The sequence below is a fragment of the Nannospalax galili genome, unplaced genomic scaffold (assembly GCF_000622305.1).
Source record: "Nannospalax galili isolate Female #2095 unplaced genomic scaffold, S.galili_v1.0 scaffold405, whole genome shotgun sequence".
In the NCBI taxonomy this organism is placed as follows: Eukaryota; Metazoa; Chordata; class Mammalia; order Rodentia; family Spalacidae; genus Nannospalax; species Nannospalax galili.
This window is the reverse complement of record NW_008354532.1, coordinates 3,108,771-3,119,241: the sequence shown is the minus strand read 5'-3', so window position 1 is coordinate 3,119,241 and position 10,471 is coordinate 3,108,771. Positions and strand designations below refer to the sequence as shown.

Sequence of the window (10,471 nt, the reverse complement as noted above, 5' to 3'; positions counted from 1 at the left end):
ACATGAATTTGGGGGCCACTAAGGGCTGCAGAAGGGTGAGGGGGGGTTAAATATGATCAAACTATATTATATAAAATTTTCAAAGATTCAATTTAAAAAAATTAAAAAGTAAGTGCCAGATGTGGTGGTGCATGCTAGCTCTTGGAAAAAGAAGTCAGGTGGATCTCTGTGAGTTCAAGGCCAACCTGTTCTACATAGGAAGTTCCAGGGCAGCCAGGGTCACATAGAGAGACCCTGCCTCAAAAAACAAAGAAAAAAAAAAAGTAAATAAAAACAAAGAAAAAAACTGTCAGGAGGGTAGAACTTTTAATCACAATAGAAATAAATCGGAATGTAATATGGGTCTGGTGATTCAGTGAACACCTAGATCTTGAAAATATGTAATTTTTTTAGAAAAAAATCTAAAGGCTGAAAAAAAAAATTCTCCTTGATCCATGTGTAGGGCTGAAGGTTTGTAATCCCCACACTTGGGAGGCCTAGGCAGGAAGATGACTAGTTCAAGATAGGCCTTGGTTGCATTCCAGGTAAGCCTGGGGCTACATGGTAAGACACACACACACACACACACACACACACACACACACACACACCCTACAAAATCTCCACAAAAATATTTTAATAACAACAGTAACCAAAAGACTCTTCAATGTTCAAAAGTAAAGATAAAAGGATTCCTGCAGTCAGTGTCTTTAATGTCAACTGAAGAGAAATTCCAATTACGCTCTTCTGTCTTACAGATCAGTAAGGCTGGCTCTTTTTCCAAGCTTCGGAGGGTAAGAAGGAGCAAAGAATTCCAGATTAAAAATGAGTAAAAATGTCTTAACACCTAATGTGTGACAAGCCTCTCCTACTTGCCAGTAAGATGGTGGACACAGGTGAAAAAAATGAAATACGAGGCCAAGAGAAGCAGGTGACCGAAGAGACTAACTGGGAGGACGGAGAAGGAGGACAGATTCAAGACAGTGACTACGAAAGGTTTCTCTGAGGAAGAGCACATGAACCGGAGTCAAATCTTAAGAAATTCTAAATGAACTTAAAAATTATAAGGCTAAATATTATATGGACTTAAACAAAATATGATAACGGTATATATTTTAACCCGTTAATAAAAAAGATGTCAGTAATGAGGGAAGCAAGAGAAGGGCACACGAGCCCTGTGTAGTAACTTTGCAACTTTCTATGAGCCTATGGTATTTCAAAATTGGAAGTTAAAATAACACTTGTATAACTACTACTCTAAGAAAGAATGAGATATCTGAGATATCTTTCATTACACCGAAAAGATGGTTTTATGGGAATAAAATCATACAGGAAGTTAAGAAAACAAATCTCCAGTATAGCAAAATCTCTTTCAAAGAAGAGGCAGATTAGGTATTTTAAGAGAAAACAATGAAGCAAGTACACATAAAGTCTTGGGTTTTTTTCTGACTTCAGATGCCAATCAAGAAAGAAAACACAACAGCAGGGGTTAACATGTGACAAGAGAAATTTCCCTTTCTGTCATCTGTTTAAAGATACCGAATAGGCACAAACCACATGAATCTTACATAACACATTTTACTTCACAAGAGTCACTTAAATCAGGGAAGATGAAAGAGGATTCGTTCCCATTTTGGGTGGAGAAGGAGAGACCAGTGATAGACACATTAACTACCACCATTTTTACTGAAAATATAATTAAAACTATCTCAGTTTTAAATTCATACATCAATTCACATAATGTTTGCTATTGAATAAGGAATTTTAATTGCTCCAAAGATTGCATAATGGTTAAGATGGAAGTTTCAGAACATGCACTCATCTCTGTTCTTTGTGAAAGGCCACTGCTATGGTCTGAGCCTTCCCCCTCACCATATGACCTATGAAGTCCGGGCACTAGAAGGTAACTGCGGTGAGATGAGCTGCTGAGGGTGGGGCCTCAGAACCGGCTTGGCCAGAAAGTACAAGAGTCTTGAGATTTTGCTTTCTTTCTCTCTCCCATGAGCGTTTATGATGAGAAGGTGGCTGTCTGTAAACAAGAAAAACCACCAGACACAGAAACAAGTAGAATCTTATGTAGTGAAGGATCCCAAACTTTCCTTCTTCCCCTGGTGCTGGCTTCCAAAATGCCAAGTCAGACATTATGTCTTCCAAGCAGAGTGAAAAATCCTTGGGGCACTCTAAGAGTCACCAACAAAATAGCTAAGCAGGACAACTTTACTCTGACCTCATGGCGCCAGACTCTGCCCACAATTAAAAATGCTGTTCACCAGTCCTTTAATTCCACTCTTATAAGTGCAGATGAGAAGCTGGACATGGTAGAAGACCTGGAATCCCAGCACTTAGGAGGCTGAGGCAGGAGGACCAAGAGTTCTAGCCCAGCCTAGATTACAAAACAACAATAATAAAAAAAGCAGGAAGTCAAGGGTGAGACATTGAGTACATTCCATTCTCCTGTATAAAACACAGAGACAAAATCAACTTCATAAAAAGGCAATTCTTTACTGCACTCAAAAGAAGTGAATTATTTAGGGAAATGAAAAACTGAAAAGGAAGAAAATCAGAAAAATGAAAAACTACATCTTCGAGAGAAGAAACCAATTAAAAAAAACAAACAACAAAAAAAATTTTCAGAGCTTTACCAAAATGAAGAAGTCAATTTGAGGAAAATGACAGAGAATTCGGGGAGACAGGATCCATTCCAAAGAATCAGAAAGATGTTTCAGCAAAACAGGAACAGAGTGGTAAGAACGGTAGTGTAGAAGATGGTCCAGCAACTACTGCAGATCACATGGAGACCCATGAGCAGCTTGTGGTATAACAGGGAGAGAAGGCGTGTATGTGTGTGTTATGTGTTGCGTGTGTACCACTCATGAGGCTAAGAAACAAAATAGGGTTCAGAAGAAAAGAATTTTCTTTGGTTACAGGAATCAAACATCCCATTAGAAAGCAGGGCTTAATCCAGGCCTCAGATACATACTGAGGTGAGGAACACTGTTCTTCCTAAGAGGAAGATTGTAAGTAAAGATCAAGGCCAGCCTGGTCTACATAGCGAGTTCCAGGCCAGCTAGAGCTACAGAGAGACCCTGTCTCAAAGAAACAAACAAACAAAAATAAGAAAAACAACAACCAAAAAAAAGTAAAGGACTCATCTACAAGCACAGCTGTCACTGGGGGCTTGCTTTGGTAGAAATACAGAAACGAAAACAAGAAATTGAGCCAAGAAAGAATACACATGACCAGATTACAGATTTACTTTGCATGTTGTGCTATGGATTCAAGATTTTCTTAGAGGAGAATGATGAAAGGATGGCAGTGGGAGGGTCGAGGAGGGGGTGGGTAGGAGTAGCAGTCTGCTTCAAGCAGAACTATTGCTCTTGACAATAATGTAAAGACGTGACTGTAAGAGTGAGAAGGGGCTGGAAGCTGAAATCCAGGTGTGTGTAACAGGGTCAGCTTCCTATTTAATTTCAATAGTTCTTTTAAAGGTCTAGTCTGGCAAATCCATTTTGAGCTTGCTTCTGTAAGTACCTGTGGATTTATTTGATGCTCTCCTTCGAATTTCTGTCACCATTAGTCGTGAGACTTGCGTTGTGAACTGCAGAAGATCAGAAAACTTTTCTGTCATTGTATTTGGTGGAGCATTTCCAAAAACCTGCAGAGGAGAGAAAAACATATTTAATGAAGTATTGTCCTTTTGCTGTTCAAAGTGTGGCATAACTTGAACATCAAGTCAGGTCAGTATAGTTACAACATTTACTTTGAACCTGATTACATTTAAAGCTCATGTCTCTCAACAGATCACATTTGGCCACATGTTCTTATAAATACTAATCTACTGAATAGATGACTAAGTCAATAAAACTTAAAGCCAGAGACTCAATCTCACTAACAAACTTTAGAAAACACAACCATTTTCTAAGGAAATGTAAACTACGAATCTATAGAAAAAGGGCAAAGGAAGGGGTAAGGTTTTCTGATGAAATCCAGACGTGCCAGATGAGGGAAAGCAGAGGCCGACTAGTGCCAAGTCCACCACTGAACACAAAATTCATTAACCTCATTTTAATATTTCAGAATTTCTAAATTCTAGCCACAATCATCTCTAAAATAAGACTATTATGGAAGGGGTAGACATAAAAGAAATGAACAGAAGGTTCATAAACTTGCTTTTACAAAAATTTAGGACAAGGGCTGGGCATAGTGGCTCATGCCTTTAATCCCAGCACTTGGGAGGCAGAGGCAGGTGGATATCTGTGAGTTTGAGGCCAGCCTGGTCTACATAGAGTTCCAGGCCAGCTGGGGCTACAAGGAGGCTCTGTCTCAAAAAGATTAAAAAAAAAAAAAAATTAGGACAAACGATTTGGAAAAAATAATTCTTTTTTAATTTTTATTGAATTTTTGTGATTTTCATACAATATAGTTTGATGCCATTTAGATGCTCTCCCCTTTCCACACCTCCCCTTACTGCCCACCAGCCAACTTAATGTATTCATATATATATATATACATATATATATATATGTATTTCTCAAAGATAAATAGGGGATCAGCTAAGAGAATAAGATGGGCCATCATCATGGGAAAGCAATAGTATTTTAGTGGCTATATAAATAGATACAGTTTTTAAAAATGTTCTTTACAGCTGAATGGAAATTCTTTCTTTTAAACTGTCATGATACCTCTTCATTATAACAGTATTTTGTGCTACTATTCAAATGTCACTATAAAGAGAGCAAACATAATTTATTCATTCTTATATTGCTTCCCAAGCTAACATCATGGCTGTCTTTTGTACGAATGATCCTCAAATAAGGGTGTTTGTTTCTACGCAGACTGCTGCTATAGCCACATACTACTAACTGGAGACTACAGATGCACTGAAGCTAAAAGTAAGGAAGAGCTGTGTATGGTGGAACATGACTATAACGTACCATCAGGAAGCTGGAGCAAGAGGGCCGAGAGTCCAAGACCAGGCTAGGTTCCACAGTAAGACACTGTCCCCCAAACAAAGGCAAAATAAAAAGAAACAGGCAAATAAAACCTAAGGCAACACAGATGGACTGGGAACTCCAAAACCAAAAGACCTCTACATTTTTCGTATTTTGGTTATAAATTTTGGCTTAGTTATTCGCAAGGGAAAACTAGTCAATCATACCCCTCCTTGTGAATTATGTAAGTTCCCTAAGTTATCTATCCCACATATATATTATATAGATAAACATTTCATTCCATACAGCCTAATAAATCCCCTTACAATATCCTTTTTTTTTTTTTTTTTTCTGGTCTTTTTGAGACAGGGTTTCTCTGTAGCCCCAGCTAACCTGGAATTTACCATGTAAACCAGGCTGGCCTTGAACTCACAAAGATCTGCCTGCCTTTGCCTCCAGAGTGCTGGGACTAAAGGCATGTGCCACCACAACCAGCCCTACAATACCCTTTTAATAGACGATCTTTCCTACATCCTTATAATACTGTTTCCTATAAACTTTTAATTAGGTTGAAAATAGTAAACAAAACCACCTCTACAAGAGTTACTTTGGTTGGTCAAGGAATCTAGTTTAATTACCTTGATAGAGGAGTGATATTTAATACTCTCAAAGAACAAATTGCATTCCAAGAATTTCTCAATGTTTTTCCTGCTATGATATTTTTATTAGTATACTTACAGTTAAATCTGTCACTTGCCAAATAAGACCCATGACCTTCTTTTTTTGGAAATGGGGACTGAAACCAGATCTTGGCCATGCCAGGCGAATACACTCCACCAGTGGCAGAGGGACCAAGAGGCTGGTCATCCTGGAACAAGGGAAGCTGGAGGAGTACAGCAAGTAAAGTAGGAGTCCCATAATGGTGAGTATAAGGGAGAACGGCAAAGAGTGCATTTTTGTAGTTCAATAGCTAAATCTATAAATACTAAATACTACTTGTTTTCAGATCTTCAACTAAAGCTCCATCTTGCAAACACCTGCTAGGATAGGGCATGGGGCTGGGGTCTGAAGACTTGGGATCTATTTCCATCTCAGAGATTACTGCTTAGATGCTCTTGGGAGAAAGCTGGGAAAGAGAACTCAGCAAGAGAATCCAAAAAAGAATGATTGCATGATAAATTTGTGACATTTGTGAACCATACTGGGAAAACAAAACAATAAAAAACAGTCCTAAGGTTCAAAAACACCTTCTAATAAATTCAATAAAGGGAAAAATAATTACCATATAAAAAGTATTTACAATGTTTCTAGCACTGTTTAAATACTTAGTATATTTAAATCTCATAGACTGCTATATAAAAGGTGCTATTAGCATTCCCGTTTATAGATAAGGAAATTAAGGGTTAGTAAAGTTGGCTTAAGCCACTAGGTAGAGAGAGGAGAGAATTTAAAATTGGACCAGTCTGATTCCAAGTCTGGCTAAATACTATTTTGCCAATTAAACTTTGCATGAACCCTATTCCTGTAACTTGTTTACCTTTACAGGGTAATCATATAACTTGTTATTAGAAAGGTAATTTTTAAGGTTTGTTTTTTAAAACAGTGCTAGGGCTCAAACCCCAGGCCTTACACAGGCCCCTTAAAAGAATCATTTTTAATATCTACCTAATTAAATTTTTTAAGGCTTCCTAGCACCTGAACAAAATATATTTGGCATACCTTGGGAAGAAGAAATTAATGGTGTTATTTAACATAGGCATAAGGTAGAAGTCCAGTTTATATTTTTACTGAATAACATCATTAAATAAAAATTAGATAGGACTAATAAGGGAAGTTGGACTGTTTAAAAAATTTTCTAAACTGGGGCTCTCTGGTTCTTAAAATTTATGCAACATCTAAATTTAAGTTCAGACTACTAGCCATCATTAGGCAATTCGCTATGAATAGGATAAGCCACCCAAGAGGAAGAACCAGGATGACACCACTCAAGAGGCAGAACCAGGGTGACAAGTCTGGTGAACCTGGGCCACACAGCAAGATCCTATCTTCAAACAAAAACTAAAACACAAACACAAGGAAGATGTAACTTCATTATTTTACAGAGTAAGCCAGTTAAGATTTCTTATCTTAGCCGGGTGTGGTGGCGCATGCCTTTAATCCCAGCACTGGGAGGCAGAGGCCGGCGGATCTCTGTGAGTTCAAGACCAGCCTGGTCTACATAGTGAGTTCCAGGCCAGCTGGGGCTACAGGGAGACCCTGTCAAAAAAAAAAAAAAAAAAAAAAAAAAAAAAAAAAAAAGAGCTCATCTGTTATTTCTTTTATTTGCTTCCAAACATGAGTGTCCTCCCTCCCTTGAAGGCCAACAATTTTAAAAAGTGAAGGTCATTTGTAAGGGATTTAAAGAGGATACTGTATTCAACTTAGATGCTTCTCAAATATAAATTGGAGGGGCTGGAGAGATGGCTCAGCAGTTAAGAGCACTGACTGCTCTTGCAGAGGACCCAGGTTTGATTCCCAGCACCCACATAGCAGCTACAAACCGTCCTTAACTCCAGTTCCCGGAGACACCGAAGCCCTCTTCTGAACTCCGTGGCATTGCATGACATGGGTGCACTCATGCAGGCAATATACTCATACACATTGAAAAAAAAAAGTATAATATATATATATATAAATTGGAAATAAATTCAAAAGCAAGTGGAATTTCTCAAGATCAGTTTGTAAATAATACATTTCAAAAATGATAAGAGATCACGATCATATATAACGGTAATTAATAATGGCATTTTATGAAATTTTAGACAACTAAAAGGCTATTCATTATGAATCATTTAGCCCAAGTGTTTTCTCTGTAAGATTTTATTCTTGGACGTAAGATTTAATTATTTTTGAAATGCTGAATTTCTGTATTATTCCTCTATTCTCAGGTTCTCCATAATTTTTGATCAGAGAAAACCTTGAGAGGAAGGAACAGCAGCCACCCTGCAGGACTGTGATGAAGCAGGCAGGAGGCATTTCAAGAACTTAGCATGAAGCCTGGCCCAGAAAAAGCACTCAACACATGTCAATTCCCGACTCATGTCTCCAAAAGGCAAAAACCACACACTGAAATAACACTTCCAAGCACACTTTAAAAGCTATTCTGTACCAAGAAGCCCGCGTCTGTGTGACAAATTAAGCAAAGTTGCAATAATCAATTCATTTCTAGCAAATGTGGTAAGAACTGGTTGGCTATAAAGTTGTCCTGAGCCAGACATTCACAATGGCATTTCCTGTTACTGGAGAATGTTCATGTACACATAGCCAAACATTAAGTAGCTATGTATTTGTAGACTTCATGGAAATACTACCAGGGGGTAATTTTCACTTGTTAGTGTCAACCCAATGAATGTATTTTACATATTTTTAATTGGCCACAATGACATAGACATAATTTCCTATTTTTTCCTTAGTTAGAAATTTCCTAGGAGACTTAACTATAACTCGGTGGTAGAGCATTTGCCTTAGCATGTAAGATGCCCTGGTGGAACACACACAGAAAAAAAACAACCAACCAACCAACCAAATAAGCAAAAACTGTTCACTGAACCTGTGGTGGGCATGTAGCCCAGTGACAGAGCTGCACCAGGCTCCATTCCCAGCAACACACACACACACACACACACACACATTTAACAATGTACATGTTCTCGATATATTGTTTTCCTTCTTCTGTTCTATCCAGCACAACCCACAGATGCTGTGTGATCTAATCCCTCCCACTCTCCTTCCACTCCAGTGACTCTGACTGACCACTCGAGTAAAATGCAGTCCTAAAACAAAAGCACCTCCTGTCTCTTTCTCCAAAGGCCTGTGTGATAAGACCCAGTACTGAACCATCATCTCCAATATTCCCCATGCTCTCAAAACAAACCAACAGATATTGTTTCTCCACACACACTATTAATCTAACAGACCAAAATTTACTTAGGTTCCCTAGTAAACCTAGATCTATGCTCTCGATCCATAACAGGGCATTCTCTGCCAATGACAACAGGACTCTAAGGTCATCAACAAGATCGTATTCAGTGCCATTATCATCACTACAAATCTACACTGGAACCCAGGAAAACCTGTTTTCCTGCAGATGAGATCTGCGACTTCCTGTCCAGAGCTCACTCATCCACCTGTAATTGACACTATGCTCTGTCCTCTTTTGATCTAATTTCACTCTTTCCTTGAAAATTTCCAAATTTCTCCCATCATTGTCCTCTTCTTTTCTTTTCATGATCAGGCTTGAATATATCTAATCTTCAAAAACAAAGCAAAACATTGTAAACATACAAACTAAATTTCCTTATTTCCAGGTTCACTTCTGCTGTGGCTGACAATGCCTTGTCCCCCAAAAGTTCAGTGCTAGAAGTTTGGTCCCCAGTGTGATGGCTGAGGTGGTAGAGAATAAGAAAGTAGTTAGGTCATGGTGACTGCCATTCTTGCTGTCTCTCAAGAGATCATGTCTCTGGAGAGTGGGTGTTTTTATTGGAGGGGGGGCAGGTCTTTTTGAGACAGGGTCTCCCTGTAGCCATAGCTGGCCTGGAACTCACTTTATAGACCAGGCTGGCCTCAAACTCACAGAGATGCCTGCCTCTGCCTTCAGAAGGCTGGGATTAAAGGTGTGCGCCTCCACGCCCTGCTGGAAGTGGGTTTTTACATATTGAGGCTATTTCACATCCTTGGCACCTTTGTATGGAGCTTGTCCCCTTTCTGTTGTCTGGCCTTCCCAAACTCTTTTCTACATAAAGTACCCAGCCTCAAGTATTTTGGTATAGTAGCACTAAAAATACTAAGACAATGCTTTTCAATCTATTTTGTTCTAATTTCTTTCCAATTTATCAAAGCCTAGTACACCCCTCTCCCTCTGTCTCTTTTCATCTCCCGTTCATTCCTCAACCCACTGACCTCTACCCCTACTGTACTAAAGACTTTCAAACCAACAAATCTCATAAACCCCTATCAGTCCTCATCTTACTGGCTGATTTTATTGCATGTGACAGAATCATCCATTCTTCTTGGAAAACTTTTCTTTCTCCATTTCTCTTGATCACCCTTCCCTGATGCTTTCTACTCTGTCCAAGCAGCTACTTTTCTGTATCCTTTATGGGTCTCCTTTTTTCAGTATTCATATTCTCCACAGTTTGTCCTTAACCTACTGCTCTTTGCATTTGGTACTTGAGCCATGAGTAAAACCAAGTGAGCTTCACGAGGCTGGGCTCAGCATCTCTGCCAGTAGGGCACGGAGAAGAGGCAGAGGCAGGAAGGTCACCAGTTTGAGACCTCAGAGCACAGCATGTAGCACACTCTGCACTTGTCTAACAAGTTCACTGAGTGAATCTGTGAGAGCACAAAGGGGACTAAGTGAAGAAATAAGCAAACAGACACAGAATAGATAGGGTCTGCCTCTCCCCGTTGCTGCATTAGCTGCTGGCCTGGTCTGAGAAATACATAAATTGAACACTTATTTTAGCATTAAAAAGTCTATAATCTCTTGAGGTCCACCCACCCAGGGATTAGGCAGGGACCAT

General features: G+C 39.1%; 1 protein-coding gene across 6 annotated transcripts in view; it reads right to left on the bottom strand.

Moving 5' to 3' along the window:
• Wdfy3 (WD repeat and FYVE domain containing 3) overlaps positions 1-10,471 on the bottom strand; it is a 269,996-nt gene that overhangs the window by 185,051 nt on the left and 74,474 nt on the right. For all 6 annotated transcript variants that reach the window (XM_017802846.2, XM_017802849.2, XM_029555330.1 and 3 more), the window contains one exon: positions 3,511-3,634. In XM_017802846.2, coding sequence (XP_017658335.1) covers positions 3,511-3,634 — 124 coding nt within the window. The remainder of the gene's footprint in view (positions 1-3,510; positions 3,635-10,471) is intronic.